Genomic DNA, 19,831 nt, shown 5'->3' on the forward strand with positions numbered 1-19,831 from the left:
TGGGTTTTGCTATTTACTAGTTGTGTGACCTTGGGCAAGTCTCTAAATCTTTCTCCAAGTCTCAATTCATCATGTACAATGGAAGTAATACAATCATTTTGAAGAGTCTTTGTGAGCTTCAAATGGGGTAACACACACACACACAATCTTTAAGGGTAGAAAAAATCTGGAAACATTTAGTTACCTACAGAGAAATAAATAGGGGCAGGGGTAGAAGACTTCTCCTTGTCTACCCTTTGGTACTTTCTGATGTTTGGACCATATAAAATATAACCTATATAAAATATTAGAATGAAAAGATCCCTAAAAAACTTAGCAAAACTGTAGTTAATGTAGAGAAATGTCAACTTAATTGTGTTGTTTGCATCAGTTTGAGTCACAAATGAGCCTCATAGAGCTTTCTCATTTAATTGTGTGAGGAATGTACCCTGGGGGGATTGGTGGTTGGGACAGTAACATAATGGGCCTTGGCAGGGTTGACCTGTGTGTGGAATAACTTTAAAAATATTATTCTTCGGGCCTCCCCTGTTGGCACAGCGGTTGAGCGCTAGGCTGCAAAGCCACCCACAGCCTCTGCAACGCCGGTTCGATCCCTGGCCGCCGGGCAAGGGTCCCACATGGTGCAACAGACCTCTCCTGCTGCCCGCTGCTCCCCTCAGCAGTGTATTTCGTCAGTCTGCCTGTTCTGTTCCCCGCTCTGGTTCTGGTGAATTCTCTCACCCTCCCGTGCTTTTGACTGTACCCAGTGCTTGTATAAGTAAATAAAAAAAAATCCTTAAAAAAATTATTGTTATAAAATATTTTTGACATACAGGACATACGAACAACATGCACAGAAAAGTATTTGTCTACACTTATTTAAAATGTTCTCCAACGGTGATGTAACTTATAACCCAAACTGGGACGGTTTTGAAAGAGTATTCAATTTCTTCAGATAGAGGATGAATACAGGCGGGCCAGGCACCCTCCCGTGTATGGTCAGGAATGCAGGATTATGTAGTAAGGACATAACCACTCAGAGCTCCTCCCACAGCTCTGAGGCTATTCCTAGAGCAGGGGAAATTGTAAGCTGGCCACCTGAGGAGGTGACAACCCTAACAGAGCAGAGAAAACTTGGTGATGAGAAAGAAAGCTTCGAAAAGGAAAAAAAGGAGAGTGTTTTCATTTGGGAATCCCTTCCTGGCAATTCTTAGGAAATCCACATGGGTTGCTGAATTCTGAATTCTGAGAAATATCAGTTGAGTAACGAGGGAAACTCGAAGAATGTTAGAATTTTCACAGAATAATTAAAGCTTAGAGAGGGGTAGAGAGGGTAATTCCCCTTCCCCTCTGGGTTCCTCTCAGCTAGCCAAGCAATCAAATTAACATCAGACAGATTAGCAGGAGGAAAATCAAATTTATTTCCCTATGCTTGGAGAAGCCACACAAGTGTGGATTCTGAAGCCAGTGGGACAAAATGAGGGCATATATCCTAATCTAAGAACTAAAGTAGGGCCTTCAAGCAGAGAGGAGAGGGACTCCATGATGAGAGGTGACTCCCATTGCTCGTAGGATGAAGATCTGGTGCTCTGAAATTAGATGTTTGCCCTGCCATGTGGAGGTTTCTCTGATAGAACAGTTAAAATCTGAATTCTGGATGATACCACCAATTTTCATCCTAGGTTGTTAAGGGAGTGTCTTGTGAGCCTAAGGGCCTCAAGTGGTCTCAGCTCAAAATGATCCACATGCTGAAGTGGTTTCTTGGGGAAGCCTGTTGTGAACATCTTGGGGAGACTTATCTTTCGATAGACAATGTTGAGACTGTACTGATTTGAAGAAATCACTTCAAGGCTGAAGAAAGAGCAGGGATTGATGTGCAGATTCAAGGGTCAAAGTTGACATTTCTGAGTTGGGAAATAGAGCTGCTGAAGAGAGGCACCAGTCTTTCTTGCATCCGTTGCTCTAACTGTATTCATGGACCTGTCTGCTGCTGACAGCAAGTCATCATTGTGAATAAATGTTAATATGTTTATAGGCATAATTTTTTTTTCGAATTCTAATGTGAGGTGTTCTGAGAAATACCAGGTTTGAGAAGCAAATTGTGTCCTTAAGTGGGCTATTCTGACATTTGTGTCTATGTAGTGTAGTGCCCTTAACCTTGCCAGGAGATCCATGAATACATTATTGGGATACTATTGGAGAGAACAATTGATGCTTTGTGGGAATAAAAATAACATTTAAAATATGATAACTTTTAAAAAAATATTTTATTTTGTATAATTCTTACGTCATTTTTCATGTTCACACAATGTATGCATTTTCATTTTGGTTATATTCCCCATATATTTGCACCCCCCACACTTATTTTGACCCTAATCCTTCCTCTCCCCCGCCGCCCCCCCCTTCCTGTAGCCTGTAGTGTGTCTCTGGTTTATAGTTGTTTGTTGATTTTGATTTTTACTTTGTATTAATTAGCCTTTTTCCTGGTCCCTTGTTTAGGTTTTCTAAATTCCTGCTATGAGTGAGACCATCCGGTATTTTTCTTTTTCTTTCTGACTTTAAAATATGGTAACTTTTATTTTTATTTTTTATTTATTTTTTTTTATAGAGGCATTTATTTATTTATTTGTTTGTTTGTTTATTTGTTTGTTTGTTTTGTTTATACAAGCACTGGGTACAGTCAGAAGCGCGGGAGGGTGAGAGAATTCACCAGAGCCAGAGCGGGGAGCAGAGCAGGCAGAAGGACCGAAGTACACTGCTGAGGGGAGCAGCGGGCGGCAGGAGAGGTCTGCGCGCCATGCGGGACCCTCCTTAGGTGGCCGGGGAGCAGCCGGGGATCGAACTGGCGCCGCAGAGGCCACAGGCAGCTTCGCAACCCAGCGCTCAACCGCTGCGCCACTGGGGAGGCCCGTAATATGATAACTTTTAAATAATTGTGTTATTCTCCTCCATTTAAAAAATGATTTTTATTAAACATTTACTGTGTGTGAATGATCATTTCTTATCATTGATAAGAAATGACTTCGGTAGAGACCATTTTTATGTGTTATTGGATTTTATAATCTTGTCACAATTTTTTGGTTCATATTATAATAAGCCATGCACTTGTCATTATATCACTTGGTCATATTTTGTGGGCCTTTTCCTGAAATCCAAACGTAAAAGCACCAATGAAAAGTTCCATGTAGGGTAAGATTGCAAATGGCTAATGGAATAAACTTTAAATGAAACTGGAAACTATAATTGCTTTTTAGAAAAATCTAAATTGGGTTCCCTACTGAAATCTTTAGAAACAAAATTTAGCTATTAAAAAAAGTATAGAGATTCTGTTAGAAAAGTAATTTTTTTTTGCCTTTTATAAAATGAAGAACTTTGATAAGTCTATTTCTTACGTTTTAAATAATCTGGTACTATGTATTGTTGATGTATCTAGGTGTTGTGGGGGACACCTGGAAATTTAATCTTCACCTGTGGCAGATCAGAGGCCTATTGTTTTTAGGTTAAATTTGAATTAAAATGCAGCCTTTCACTATCCAAAGAACCCAATTTTTACAAGTGAGTCAATATCAAATGCTTTTCAGTTAGGGCTAGTGTGTGCAGGAGTCAAGAAACCATGCCTGCATTAGTTTTGCCCATCAACTTCTTGTGCTCGCATTGGAGATTCACAAATGGCACTTATTCCTGTGGTTACCTCCAAAAACAAACTCCACAGGAAATAGTTTTTGCTTTTTTTTAAAATTCATGTGTTGGGCTGATGGCTCCTTTGCAAAGTTACTTACAAAGGACTTAAAGATCAGTAGAGATTTTTTTTTTCACCCTTAACAATTCTGGTTCCCCAATTTGCATATGATCTGCTAGATAGTGTGTGGAGAAAGTTGATCAAACACAGCCCATTCCTGCCTTCAAAGACAACACTATCTGACAGAAAGAATAAGAATCATGATTATTATAGTAATAATAGCAATAGTTACTATTTTAGTGACAGTAATACTAATCATCAGAAGTATTGCAGCAAGCACTTATTAAATCTTTCCAAGCCAGGCACAGTACTAGACAATTTCCACATATTAGCTCTTCAAGTATGAGCAACAATCCCTATGAGATAGGGAACATTATGTCCATTTTGCATTATGTAGTAATACTGAGATATTGCAGAATTTCTCAGAAATTTCAGAAAACGAGTTTTAGAGAGGTAAGTAGCGTGTCTGTTGTCATACAGGTAGTCACCGATGGAAAACAAAGCATTGGAGCTTGAGATATAGGATGCCAGTGAGAAATGCACTCACTTTTACATAGTACACGTGTGACACGCACCTTTCCATCACATGAATGTTCCCTTGGTGGCCTTACAGTGAAGGAAGTAGAGAAGCAGCAAGTTCTGTTGGAATTACTATAGTCCTGTCATTTGTTGGGGCCATAGAAGTCTTCATGGAAGCAAGTATTTTAGAAGAAATAATAGAATGGTCTTTGCCCACCTCATAAGATGTTTGGGTAGACTAAAAAGGGAACTGGCACTTCCTTAGAACTGCCCTGTGACATTTTTCCACCTGCTTTTCTGCCTCTCATCCTGTACTTTTGGCATTTCTTCTGCTCTTAGACTCAGTGAGTCAACAGCATGTTTTTAGCACTCCCTGTGTGCACAGAAGGGGCCTGACTCCATAGGCATCTGTAATTACCGTGGGCTAAATGTGTGCAGCAGAGTTTCTTGCCAGCTAGGGGTGCAGGGGTGGTGGAAGTGTGGAAGATCAGAACAAATCAAAAGAAATTATATCTAAGTATCAACCATTCAAGGTCCTGTGAGTCTCCAAATCACTCAAGGGCTTTTTTTTTTTTTTTTTTTTTTTTTTTAAATTGGGCCATTTAACCTGTTCCCTGTTGCATATTCTGATAAGTTCCTAAGTGGAAGCCGGATAGACCTTAATGTTTTAATGCCTCATAAGTGAAAAAAATGAATCATAAAAAGATGCAACCAGGAACAATCTACCCAGAAATCTAAGGAATTCCAAGGAATATTACTACCCTTGATCTGTTAATAGGTGTTTTGGAAAAGGGCCCCAAAGTCCAAGAAAGTTTGGAAATGCTGAGTTAGAGTTAAATAGGTTTCTTTCCTGTGAAGCTTCTCATGCTAATCTGCCTTGTAAATTTACAAGAAGATGGATAGGGTATGAAGTGTTTTATTGCTTTTTTATACCAAATTCTTTTTTGAGAAATGCTATCTGAGTCAGCTAGTGTATTCACTACATGAAGATGGTGGTTGGCACCTTTTTGAGAGCAAAGAAGTCCCAAGGGGAGGGACGGATGTATCAGTTGCTCCTATTTCATGCCAAGAATTCTCAGTGAGATGCCTTTCCCTGGAGACTCAGAGCAGGCTGAAAGGCATCTCTGGGGGAACAGAGCTCCCTTCATTAGGAACCACTTTGCAGAGAAGCTTGGAGCTTAGCATGACATGGTAACCAGCCCCTTAGAATCAGGAAAATACATTTATCCCAGAACTAGCCCACTGAGGACAGACAAGGGAGAGAAACTGTCACCAGCTATTGCCACAAAGCTAGTGTGATTCTTTTCCCTAAACAGACAGGTCCTGTGAGTTTAGGTTGCAAAGAACCAACTCAAAAAAAAAAAAAAAAAAAAAAGTTGGATTGACATCTTTTCTGCAGGACTTCCTGGAGTTTTTAATATGGAAATACTCACTGTGAAGCTCCAAGAATAGGACAGAGCACACAGGACTTTTAAAAGTTGCTTGGCCTTGAAATTTTTGCTTTGTGTAACATTTGCAAGGTATTCATGTTCTGAGGAAAACCCTTTGGGAAACACCCATCTAATCCTACCTTCTCATTTTACCAGAGAGCAATTATGGCAAAGCATCTCTTGTCTGTGGGGCCTGCTCAGGTTCCATTCTTTAGCTCCATGACAAATTTGTTGGAATTAACTTGACAAATTTGGGGGCAGCTTTTGAAGAGATTTCTTTAGCTCATAAACCTTTTGTATGTTTCAAGAACAAATTACTCCATACATCTTGCCCCAGGATTCTTCAGATACAGTGGTGATCAAAGATTTAAACTGTTTAAATTTCTGTTTTACAGGAGAATAATAATGATGAGAAATAGGGTAGGGATGGCAATAATCTGAATAGTAACATTTATTGAATGCCTTTCTATCCGTTGGTACTGTACTATGTATTTTAATCCTCCCAACAATTTATGAGATAGGTGTTATAATAATCCCTATTTAAGTGAGGACTGAGGTTAGGAAAGGTTAAGGAATTATTCTAAGATCACCTACAGTCAGAGGAGAGACAACACGCTCAGGAAGCGGTAGCAGCATGTGATATACTCCTGATGAGTGATATAAGGGGCCATATGAATTCAAGGAAGGAAACATAATTTTCAAAGACTTGATCAATAAGTATCAACTATGTGGTAGATAGTTAATGGTTTGGCCTCCTACCTTTTTACTTTGGGGAACAGCACCCCAGTAATTTGGAGCAACTGTTATTCCTTTCATGGTGGGGTTCTGGCTTTGTGGCTGGGCTTATTGCCTCAAGCTGGGCTAATTAGTATTTGGGAACTTTGGGATTAGCACCAAGGGAAGATACCTTCCTCTTAGCTGGTGGGACTGTGAAATCTAGTCTGAGCTGTGAGTGCTTTGTCCCTGTGGAAGGAGCTAGCTAGGCTGTGGTGGGAGAGAATGATGGTGATGTTGAGAAGGAGAAGGGTCAGGTACTGGAAATTGAGAGGTAGAGGCCAGAGGACTTCTGGTCACTTCTGAGGTGTAAGGGCTATGTTCTTTTCTTTATTGTGGTAGAAAACCTATCACTCTCTCATTCTGGGAATGATACACTTTTTTTCTTGCAAAATGAGATGCCACTAGAACACATAACCTCCACAACATAAAGATGTGTACAAATCTTTAGTGTTGAGGTTCCATTAGTGCTAAGCCAAGTCTCCCAAACCCACCAATAAGTTAGGAACTTAACAGGGAAATGAGCTCTTGGAGGCCAAGGATAGACCCCCCCTGGTTAATGGCATCAGTGGTTGCCTCATCACAATTCAATGATGTCAATAAAAGGGGAGGGGACAATACAGGAATTTAACTGGCTGTATGTGCTATTTTGGCCACTTCCTTAACCTCGCTGAAAGTCTCTCTTTTTTTTTAACCTGTAAAATGGGAGTGATGGGACTCCCATTTCCTAGCTATTTTGGTTGTTTTGAGCCTTTAAAGAGAAAACAGGGGCAAATCTTATCAAATGCAAAACAGCATCGAAGAATGAGCTATTCCTCACTGTCATGTTATTATGGCCAAACATATTATAACCCTGCAGCAAGTCAATCTTAGTGGATAGTATGGGGGAGAGGAGAAGCAGCAGGAGATTGTGAGACTGCACTCTTAGTGGGTATAAAAAATGGTTTAGGGTGAAAGCAGATAGAAACAAAAATTATTTTGTTCCCTCTGGGTTTTACATTTTTAGTCTGTTCTTTTCTCACTCCTATTTTCTATAGTCTACTTCTTGGTTTGGACTTTGGGCAGACTTTATGGAGAGAAGGCAGAACATCACCAGTCCCACCAGAATGAGAGGATGCACTTGAAGGATCTAGTACAGTTCTAGTACCCAGTCCTTGTGTAATTAAAGGTGGTCCATTCATTCTTGGTAGGCTGTTACAAGGGCTTTACCCTCCTCCTATTGAAGGTAACTAATCTGCTAATAGCTCAGCCGAGTGGATAAAAACATTGTGGGGCAAGGCTGTTTCTAAGTATGAACCGGGCTAGGGAGAGTGAGAAGGGCAAGAAGAATAAAGAAATATGTGACTGTGTTGCTGCTGTTGCAACCACCACAACAAACAAGCAAAAAAAAAAAAAAAAAAAAAAAAGTTTCCATACGGGAAAAGTGTATGCCTTGAGAGAGTCTGGGCAAGTGGATGGCTGGGTGGGTCCCACTGGATTGAAGGACCTGACAGTATGTGAGTCCCTGCAACAAATGTTAGTAGTGGGGTGTACACACACACACACGCACACATGCACACACACAAGCGCCCAGCCTCCAATTTCAGCGCTGGCAGAAGATAACAATTCTCAACTTGCCTTTCCAGGGTTATTTTTGGCTGGGGCTGTTCACTGATGGCAAAAGGTTTCAGCCCCCTCTTAACTCCCTCCCTTGTCCTTGTTCAAAAGAGAAACTTGTGTGAGTAAACTGCTCACTACCAGGGAGATAGGGAGAGAGGGTTGTGGGTAAGAGGGGAGAGGACCCCAAGCCTCCTGAAGCTCTCCCCACCCCAGGCTCTAGCAGAGGGTGTGCCTGAGCGCGAAGTGATCTCCCGGGAAGGCTTGCACCAGTCACGCCGGAAGGCGTTGCCGGGCTTGGGGTAGCTGGCACTGGGAACGGGCTTTTGGGCCACCCCGAAAGCGAATCCAGCTGGGGTAAGAAACTGCGGGCACCTCGGGCAATCCCGCTGGAGAGAAAGTTGGGCGGGAGAAAACTTTCTTGGAAGGTCGAGGCAGCCAGGGGCCGCTCGGAAAGCAAGGCGCGGTCCGTGCCGCCGGAGGGCGCAGGGCGCACGCCAGCTGGGGAGGGGGCTCTGGCTCGAGGCGGAGTCCGGGCGCGACGCCAGGCTGGTGGGGGGGCCCCCCCGCAGGCTGCAGATTCCCTCCGGCTCCCGGGAGCCGCGGCAGGACCGGCCAGGAGGCGCCATGGAGGGGAGCCCCATCCCGGTGCTGACGGTGCCCACAGCGCCCTATGAGGACCAGCGGCCGGCAGGCGGCGGGGGGCTCCGGCGGCCCACTGGCCTCTTCGAGGGTCAGCGCAACTACCTGCCCAACTTCATCCAGAGCGTGCTGTCATCCATCGACCTGCGCGACCGCCAGGGCTGCACCATGGTGGTGGGCAGCGACGGCAGGTACTTCAGCAGGACCGCCACGGAGATCGTGGTGCAGATGGCCGCGGCCAACGGGGTGAGTGACCCGGCGGCTCCTCGCCTCCTACTTTGCGGCCACCACCATCCCCTCTCCTCACCCTTGTCCTCCTGACCCCCGACTCCCGGCCCCCCATCCCCACCCCTGCTCAGCTGTTCCCCCAGGTCTGCTCCAGGTCCCAGCGTCCCTCTGGCATCAGCCTCCCTGACGCACCCTGACACCAGAGCTCTGTCAGGACCCGCAGTTCATAAGGCCTTAAGGTTTCCCCGCCCTTCTTTGAGCTCTCGGGGCATCCTGAACCTACTGCGTAAGCCTTCAACTCTTCCATACTCCCTGCACCTGCTAGCTTTTCCCCTTGTTAAGGGTTTCTTACCCAGTTCTTTGAAAATATTTGTTCCCATCGCTTTCATTACCTTCCCTCTCAACAGACTTTTTTTTTTTTAAAGATTTATTTATTTTTTTATAGAGGCATGTTTTTATTTATTTATTTGTTTAGTTTATACATGCACTGGGTAGAGTCAGAAGCGCGAGAGGGTGAGAGAATTCACCAGAGCCAGAGCGGGGAGCAGAGCAGGCAGAAGGACCGAAGTACACTGCTGAGGGGAGCAGCGGACGGCAGGAGAGGTCTGCGCGCCAGGCGGGACCCTCCTTGGGTGGCCGGGGAGCAGCCGGGGATCGAACCGGCGCCGCAGAGGCCGTGGGCAGCTTCGCAACCCAGCGCTCAACCGCTGCGCCACTGGGGAGGCCCTCAACAAACTTCTTTTGTAGGCTACCAACATAGTTGTTTCTTTTTTTCCCCCCTGTGTTTTATTTGCAATTTTCAAATTTGGCTCTGGCAAATTTAAGTGAGACAGTGTTGTATCAGAACACACACACGGCCGGTTGTTGATCCCTTATGTGTTTGGCAAGTATGGATCCTGAAGGTATTTAATATCTTTGGTTCCTTAACTCAGTGGAATTATTTCAAGATTAATTTGATTAAGTAGGGATGGGGATCAATCTGTTACTATATATCCTAGGCTCTCAAATTGCAGGAGGCATCTCTCTAGAAGGTCTGAGGTGAGATGGGCAATGTCTTTTTCAAAGCAATTGTCAGCTTCTCTCCAAGATGCCCTTTCAGGTTTGACAACACCTCATGCCTCTTCTCCCTTTCAGTTTTCATCCTTATTTCCTCTCCCTCTCCCTCCATCTCTTCAGGCTTCTTTTGCAATCTGGATTCTCAGAATGGGTTCTTTACTCTCCTTCTTCATCATCCTACAACTAGAAGCACCTTTGGTATATTCCCAGATCCCAATGTCTGTTTTTTCAAACCCAGCAGTGTCTCAGGGACTTCTATAGGAGAGTACATAATTTGAGGAGTCTCTGAATTCTTTGTGGAAAGCATCTAAAAAGTAACTTCAGCCTTGTTAATACAGTCAGACCCCCTCCCCACCCTCCAGAACGGTTCTTTAAGTGAAATCTCTGCAGATGTATAAATGAATATGCACATTGTAAAAAGTGAAACTAAACAATTTTCTGGCATTTGTATTCCCTTTCCCCTTCCCCAGGCTCTCCTTTTTATTGCCTGATTTCTTGTTAAAAGAATCTTTAGGGTTGCCCATGCTTCATTTTTTTTCTATTGTAATCCTTCTTCTCCATTTCAGAAAGGGCAAAAGAGGAATTGAAAACAAATGACAAAAGCAGTTAAGGTAAACAGAGCCCAGGGGTGATTTGGGTGTTGGGATTGTGATTCCCAGCCCCAGCAGATGAAGCTGTTTGAGATGCAAGACTTGCATTCCTCTCTGGCTCCTCACTTGGGATTGGTGAAAGATGGCTTAAATCAGGGATTTGGAGAGAGGTTGACAAATAGTCTTCTACTCTTGTCTGACAAAGCTGTTCCCAAGGAATGATGGAAACTAATGAGCCTTGGGAGATCTATAGTAGTTTTCATATCCCTTCCTGGGCTAATTTTTCTAGTGAGTGAGAGAAGCGTAGCCTGTCCAATATTTATTACAGTGTTGATTCACACGGGCAGATTATTATTATGCCTTATTATTTCTTGGCTCACTTTTCTATGAAGACTCTTCAGTCTCTTACTTCAATGGGTCTTCTCTGATAAACACAGTTTATAAACTTTGAGAATGGAGTTTACTTTAGAAGATAGCATCTGCTAATATATGCTTAAAATAGAGTCCAATTTTTAACTTAGCGGTTGTTATAGAGAACAAAATGCCAAATTAAAATGCATATAGATGCACCATCTTTTAAATAATCAAAAGTGCTACTGCTCAGAGGGGTGAGCATGGGTGAAAGGGATGGTGGATTTTAAAAAACCTGATATATTTCAGAAAAAATTTCAAACAGCCAATTCTAACTAATCTTTTTTCTCATTTTGCTTATCTTCCCAGAGGTTTTTGCTAGAGCAACGTGAATAATCAGGTTATTTCCAGTACAGAGTTGGTCTAAAGAGACTAGATAACTGTGAGCCAATTGGTCTTGAATGATAGTACATTGATGAGAATGATTTGCCTCCTGACTTGGTCTACTGAGTTATACTCAGGAATGATGAACTTTGATTCCACGTGCCTTGTTCATTTTTGATTTCCTATTGTGTATTCATAAACAGACTAGAAAACTAGTAGCAAAATAGCTTTTGTTCTCTTTGAACTGACATATCTGTCTAGGTGGGCTGCGTTCTTTCTATCAAAAAAATCTTGATTTTCATTGAAGAAGTTAATTTTACAAAGCAATTCTCTGTAAAAATGTTGCAGGTACTCTTTGATTATATAATTTCTGGAGGAGAGCAGATTATGGAATTGCTCAAATGATAAACTATACTACCTGTGTTTTAATATTTCATGATGTCTTAAATAGATTCTCAGACAAAACCTGTACAATTTGGGACATAAAATATTTTTATTATAAAATTATGAAAATTGCAAACTTTCTGAAGAGGGGAGACAAAGATTAATGAGACCCATGTGCCCATACCCTAGGTTGTTAACATTTTTTCTATATTTGTTTCATCTTTATTTTTTGACTGAAGTATTTTAAAGTATAGTGAAGAAAATGACATTTTACCTCTAAATTCTTTAGTATGGATCTCTAAAAAGAAAGTTTTCAATTGAACATTGATAGTCACAGTATCATAATCATCCCAAGAAAAATAAAACATTTCTTTATCATTTCTTATTCACATTCAGATTTCCTCAGATATTATGAAATGTCTTTTATAACTGGTTTGTGATAGCTAGTTCCTTCTAGTCAAGGAATGCACATTATATTTGGTTATCTTATATCTCTTTTAACCTCAAACCCTCTTTCTTCTTTATTTTTTTCATGAAATTGCCTTGTTGAAGAGACTGAGTCAGTTGCTCTGTAGAATGTCCCCTCCCTGCTTCTGGAATTTTCTGATTACTTCTTTATGGTGTCATTTAATTTTTCATCCTATTCCCTGTTTTTGTTCTGTCTTGTGAACTAGAAATTAGTTCTAAAGGCTTAATTAGATTCCAGATCAACATTTTTTTTCTATCAATAATATTTTATAGGTGCTGGTGAAAATTCATGTTGCACTGTATTGGAAAACATCATCTCTGATTGTCCCATCATTCATGATGCTAAGATGATTAGAGAGCTGTGGTGGGAATGGCCTGTATCTTCCTTTATTGCCCCCCTCAGGGTGAACTCAGAGCTATGTGAATACGCAGTTCCTTATCAGCCTTTACTCAGTTGTTTTAGTGTTCATTACTGTTTCTTGCTTGAGCTGATTATTTCATTGGGAGTTTCAAAATGATGAAGTTCTAATTCCCTAATTTTACCTACATGTTTTAGCTGGTGTTTTTTCCTATAAAGTGGACATTTTCCCTCATATCTACTTGGTTTTCTTATAATATAGCTATTTGGTTTTCTTATAATATAGCTCCTTCAGGAAATGCAGAATTTTACATATATATATATATATATATATATATATTTTTTTTTTTTTTTTTTTCTCATTGTCCAAATGCAACACAATGGCTGCAAGCCTATCTTTGCCTTTTCCTGGGTAGATCCACCTGGAGCTAAATAAAAGCATCTCTCTTTCTCCTCTCTGTTCTAATATTTTTGTAGTACCAAACTATCTAATATTGGGCAAATGATAACACTATATCTACCTCAAGATGTTTCTGACTTTTTCTAAAGTCTTTCTCTGGAGAGGACACTGTCTAACAGTGCTGTCTAGTGGAGCTTTCTGTGCTGGTGGAGATGTGGTGTAATCTGCACTGTCCAGCTACCAACCACCTGTGAGGGCTGAACACTAGACATATCACTTGCACAACTGAAGAACATTTTATTTATTTAATTAATTAAAATTTAAGTTTAAATGGCCACACATCGTAGTAGTTTTGCTACTAGAAAGAAGAAACATTTAAAATATTTTATTTTTTAAAATGGAGTTAGACTGTTATAACCAAAATCATTATAGGTTAAATACATAGGCAGGCCACCAAATACTACAAATACATATTTGGTAAACTCAAACCAGATTTCTTCATGTGATAAACACACCCTCTTTTCATTTTAGCCCAGGAGGCAATGAAGCATGGTAGGAAAAGCACTTATTAGCAGCTGGAAGTCTCGCCTTCTTTTTCTAGCTCTGTCATGCAAGTCGCAGGGCAAATGCTTTAGCCAGTTGAAATACCTAAAAACCACTTGTTTCCTCATGTATAAATTGGATATGACGGCACCACCGAATTATCCTGAGAGTCAAATGAAGCCCTGTATATGAAAACATTTTGTAATACCTACAACATTAAAAAATGCAAGGAAGTAGGTTGACTAATGATGCCCTGTATTGACCACGCCATTATCAGCAATAATAAAAATAACTATCATGGCCTACTATGCAGTTATAGAATTCAAATTCCCTGATGCTTTGTAAAATCTTTTAGATATAAAAGTGGAAGCACAATGGTATGAGGAAAGGTGGGTCCGCAAGGGACACCAGCAGCATGTAGCTTCTGCATGGATCTTGTACGACGTGTATTTAATTCCAGTGAGCCCTGAAAAGGTGATTGCTCCAGAGAATGAAACTACACTTGCTCTGGCATTTACTCCAAGTATCTGGGAACAGATTTTGGTGTTGTCCCAAAGACAGGGAACATAGATTTGAACAGAAAACAGAGTAGGACATGGATGTGGTGGGAAGTAAGGAGGGGGAGAAGGTAACAAGATAGGTAAGAAACCTCTCTGTAAGGTTTATTCCCTGCAGTAAGCCTAGAAGTCTGGGATTGATTGGCTGCAGATCTAATCTTTAGATGGGAATAAGAGCTGGGTGGTGATTGCTGTGTGTTCTTTACTGGTGTCCACTATAGTAAATGCAATGAGCTACTATGGCCCAGACGTTAGGAAAGGCAGGTTTGTAATGCATTAGAAAACCCTGAAAGCCTTGTATAACTTTATCTTGCTTCCTTTCCCAAATCACCATTCCTGAATTGTGGAAATGGGAAAGGTATAATGTGAGTAATAGTGGTTTTTAGGGAGCCCTTGTTTCTATCCCTCTCCCTGTTTGGTTCAGTTCATTCTTGATAATTTCAGCTTCAAGCCTTCATTCACTTTTTTTTTTTATGGGAAGTAAAAAGAGTGGGAGAGGTTTTGAGAACAGCTGGGCCCTCCCAGTTGCTGGGATGGGTTATTTTAAGCTTTGTTTAATGTGTCCAGAGACCCAGATGGCATTTTTAACTGAGCTGCTTTATTAAATCTTGTAATAAAGCATAATGATGTTTATTGAAAAGACAGACACACATCAGCAATGTGATGTGTGATCCTTGCTCTAAAATTTTTCTAAAAAACATCTGTTGTCTTTGAGCCTTTTGTTAACTCTAAAGTTTTCTAGTTTCTGTACAGTTCTTAAGGAATAAAAGTTGGAACCTATTTTTGAGGAATTTAAGCATAGGAATTGATTTCGCCCACAATAACCCTCATATTTTAGGTTGTTAGACAAGAGTAACATGAACACACACTGTAGTAGAATTTGAATAGGATTATTTGGGAATAGTAAGAAGAATAAAAGGTCTAAATTTCTCAGGGGCTTTAAAATAGAAGGTAGAAAGTGAGGATTGCAATATCCTTTGTTAGCCTACAGCCTTGACAGTTAATTGCAAACACTCCTGGTTTCGCCAGTATGCCTTGACTGTTTATACTTGCATGGCCAAAGAAAAAATTCTAGGCCCTTTCACCTGACTTGACTCTCATTAGTTATGAACAAGAGGATATCTAGAATATACATAGAACTTGTTAAAATCCACATTTTCCAAGTTTTTAAGTATCTCTTATCTCTTACATTTGTAGTGAGATCAAATTTTGGACTAATGTCTGTGTTTGTTTGAAGAGAAAAATCTCAGGAACATTCAATCCCCAAATTCTTTTTCTTGGCATAAAGGCAGAAGTTTTTCTTTCAAAGTTTCTACTAATAAGTATTTTGTACAAATACAATATTTCACTATTGCCTTTAAAAAGAGTCATGTATTTAACCAGGCATATCTTGTTTTTATTAGGGAGTTTTAATGGACCAGATTTTTTTCTATTTGATAAAACAATGCACAAAATATTGGAGGGTGAGTTTTATAAAATAGTTAATATCTACAATATATGAAAAACTTTTGTAAATTCAAATAATTCAAAATTCAATAACAACAAGCACATTAAAAATGATCAATCTCTTTAAAACCCACATACATGAAAACAACCCCTCAATTTGAAAAAATATACTGAGTTGGTATTGATGTTAGAAAATTGTCATTTTTATACACTTTTTTTTAAGATTTATTTATTTATTTATTTATACAAGCACTAGGTACAGTCAGAAGCGCGGGAGGGTGAGAGAATTCACCAGAGCCAGAGCGGGGAGCAGAGCAGGCAGAAGGACCGAAGTACACTGCTGAGGGGAGCAGCGGGTGGCAGGAGAGGTCTGCGCGCCATGTGGGACCCTCCTCTGGTGGCCTGGGAGCAGCCAGGGATCCAACCGGCACTGCAGAGGCTGCGGGTGCTTCGCAACCCAGTGCTCAACTGCTGCGCCACCAGGGAGACCCCATTTTTATACACCTTTGATACATTACACTGATAAATATTTTTGGCCAGGCAATTTGGCAGATATCTCTAAATTAATACAGTACTTGCCCAATAACCCAGGCATTCCTTAATCTAAGGGTCTATCCTGTACATTTTCCAGCATAATTCAGAAAATCTAGAAACTAGTGCAAATATTTGACTACATGCTAGATAGAATACTCACTGAGCATTTCCCTAAAAAACATATCTTCGAAACAATCTAAATGTTCAACAGTAGAAATCAAGTGCATAATTCCTGACACAACCACATCATGGATGCTTGAAAATTCATAAAGAAAGGTGAATCTATAGATGACATGAGAAAGATGTAAAGGATAGTTTATTAAGAGAATTGAAACAATGTGGCATGATCATATTTTTGGGTAATAATAAAGACATAGAAAATAGAGTTGAAAGAACATACTCCAACATAACACTGGATATAATTGTGATGTATATAGTAGAAGAATAACTTCATGAACTTCTCTTTATTAAGTAATCTTACATATGATTGCTTTCAAGATAAAAATATATCAGTAAAGAATAATGAAGGAAAAATGATATGCTCAAAAGACTATGCATTGGAGCAAAGAAAGTTTGTTCAATAAATGGTGCTGGGAAATCTGGGTCGCTACATGCAAAAGAATGAAGCTTGACCACTACCTCACACCATACACAAAAATCAACTCAAAATGGATTAAAGAACTAGACATAAGACCTGAAACCATAAAATATATAGAAGGAAATATAGGCGAAACACTACGTGATTTGCACATCAAAGACATCTTTACAGACACATCACCCAAAGCAGTGATAGTGAAGGCAAAGATAAACAGCTGGGACTACATCAAATTAAAGAGCTTCTGCACAGCAAAAGAGACAATAACAAAAACAAAGAGAAACCCCACCAACTGGGAGAACATTTTTGCACCCAACACTAATGATAAAGGACTGATCACAAAAATCTGCAAAGAGCTGATGAGACTCAACAACAACAAAGAAAATAATCCAGTCAAAAAATGGGCAGAAGAGCTAAAAAGAAACTTCTCTGAAGAGGAAATGCAAATGGCCAACAGGCATATGAAAAAATGTTCAACATCACTTGTCATCAGGGAAATGCAAATCAAAACTACCATGAGATACCATCTCACACCAGTGAGAATGGCACATATTAAAAAAACTAGCAACAACAAATGTTGGCGAGGGTGTGGAGAAAAAGGAACTCTTGTGCACTGTTGGTGGGAGTGCAAACTGGTCCAACCACTATGGAAAGCTGTGTGGAGATTTCTGGACCTACTAAACATAGAACTTCCATATGATCCAGCAATTCCACTCCTAGGTATTTACCCAAAAGACACAGAAACATCAATTCCAAAGAGCACCTGCACCCCTATGTTTACAGCAGCACTGTTTACAATAGCTAAGCTTTGGAAACAACCCAAATGCCCAAAAATAGATGACTGGATCAAGAAGATGTGGTACATATATACCATGGAATATTACTCAGCATTCAAAAAAGATAAACACATGCAATTTGCAGCAACATGGATGGCGCTGGAAGGGATCATGCTCAGCGAAATAAGCCAAAAAGAAAAAGAAAAATACCGGATGGTCTCACTCATAGCAGGAATCTAGAAAACTTAAATAGGGACCAGGAAAATGAATAACTATAAGAAAGTGAAAATCAAAATCAACAAAAAACTATGAACCAGAGACACTTTTAGGGGGGCGGGGGCGGGAGGGGAGGGATTGGGGTCAGAATGGGGGGGCTGCAATTGTATGGGGAATATAACAATAAAATTTATTATTTAAAAAAAAATGATATGCTCAGATTTGAATCACGGTACTCATTACATGACATGAGGACAACAACTAGCTTTCTGGGGCTTGCTTCTTCATTTACAAAAAGAGGAAAATGAATAATACTTGCCCTCCACATCTTCCACATTTTTAGGATTGAATGTGGTAATGGATTTTTTTTTCAATTCTTTGTTTTACTCATAAAGCACACTTATTGCCATACTATTGTCCTCTTAAGGAAAATGCAAGAACAATATGTTTTTGAGTCTCAGTAGCTTTCCTGTTCAGAAGGTGCCTATTGATGTGGTGATCACAGTTGCTTTGGAAAGATTTCTTTTTGACTTTTGGTATTCTTTAATGCTTCTGGGCAAGGCTTGGATGGTGACTGCTGAAGTATGATCCCTTCGTGTACACACACACACACACACACACACACACACCCTGCCACGGTACTTGAGGTAGCAGCAGCTGCTCTGGCATAGACTTTAATAAATTTTTTTTTTTTTTTTTAGTCAGGGCTGTACATTATTTCCTGTTAGGAATTAGCTGAGTCAATACCATGTTTTCTCACCTTAAGCCTTTCTGAGGCTCAGGCTGTGGTAACAGCAGAATGCGCCAGCCCCACCTCCTGTTACCCCCTCCTGAGGCCAGATCTTAATCTGCTCATTTCATGAGGATTTTCAAGCCTAATGGACTGGAGCATGTGTGAGATTACTAAGAGGAACACACAAGGCAGAGGCTAAGAGACTCCATGCTAATCTGCTGAGTTGTCTGCATATGCACAGCTGCAGGCGCTAGCGATGCTTTAAAGTATTTTGTCAGGATGTTTGTCAGGGTGCCTGTTCCTGCAGCCCTGCCGAATGTTTGGTTAGTAGGCATAATCTTTTTTTATACAGGATCTTCCAAATGTAAAGTGACAGATGCTAATGTGGAATATAATACAGAAGATACAGCTTTGCTCTCATAAATAACAGTAAATTGTTTAATCTTGCTGAGTTGTAAGCCTTTGATTGCCGGGGTCTTTAGTTCACTGGAACATAGTAAAAAGGGTAGGTAAAAAATGTACAGTAGTTATTTCCCAACCAGCCAAATTTAATGAAAGATCTACATAGATATATCTTAATGGATGTGACAACTCTAGTCAGAGAACAAACATAGTGATGAAGAAAAATTGAAGTATTTTTATATGTATATTTACATGTTTATACACACATGTATGTATATTATAATATATTGGGTTGTCTGAAAAGTCATGACACATTTTTGCTTGGAAAAACAGAAAAAATGGGTCATGACTTTTCTGAAAACCTATAGATCATCTATTTATAATGATGACCTTTTTGCTATATATATGTCATTTCTGTGTCCCTATAAAGGTGCTGAATAGAAAGTGTTCTTCTGCATGTAGATAGTTGATCAAGCAGCACATGTATGTGCACATACTCACAGGACACCCCTCCTCCAAAGATACACCTTCTTCCCTGGATGTATTCAAGAAGAGGGTAGAACAGAGTCAGATGTCAGAAACATTTGAAGACTGTCATAGAGCTACAAGAGAGGACTACATGTTCCCAAATGACCACTGTTTCTATGAAAACAAATAGAACTTTTGCTGGAGTTGGATGGGCCAATAGTAAGAAATCTAAGCAGCATAAATCTTATATTTGTTAGGAATCTAACCATCAAGGACAGCTTCTGCAGCAAGCTTAATCAATATGGGTAAGTGGGCAGGTCAGCATGGGGCATATCTGTGGACATTGCAAGTCAAAGGCATAGATGCGGTCATGGGAGGGAGATCCAGGTTAGGACAGGATATAGGCACCTGTCACCCCTTACCATGGACTTGGGCAGCTGCTTAGTGAAGTTTTAATGGTTAAAGAAGAAAGAAGACACTGTGGTCATTCAGGCTTGTTACAACTCATTTGTCTAATTGTTTATGGGCAACTACTCTCAGTTTAATTTATCCTACAAGATGGGTTTAACCTTCACTTTTTGTTTCACATATAAGAATTTTAGGGAAAAGAACATTTCCCCCCCCCCCAAAATTTATTTATTTATGCATACAATAGATGGGATA

The 19,831-nt window shown here is 40.3% G+C and overlaps 1 protein-coding gene across 1 annotated transcript in view; it reads left to right on the forward strand.

Annotated features, from left to right (window-relative positions):
* Positions 1-8,128: 8,128 nt before the first annotated feature.
* The window catches only part of PGM5 (phosphoglucomutase 5), a 163,357-nt gene continuing 151,654 nt past the window's right edge, over positions 8,129-19,831 (forward strand). The window contains exon 1 of the mRNA XM_037495341.2: positions 8,129-8,925. Coding sequence (XP_037351238.1) covers positions 8,665-8,925 — 261 coding nt within the window. The 5' untranslated portion in view covers positions 8,129-8,664. The remainder of the gene's footprint in view (positions 8,926-19,831) is intronic.

This window comes from Talpa occidentalis, unplaced genomic scaffold (assembly GCF_014898055.3).
Source record: "Talpa occidentalis isolate TD23 unplaced genomic scaffold, MPIMG_talOcc4v2.1 talOcc4.7, whole genome shotgun sequence".
Lineage (NCBI taxonomy): Eukaryota > Metazoa > Chordata > Mammalia > Eulipotyphla > Talpidae > Talpa > Talpa occidentalis.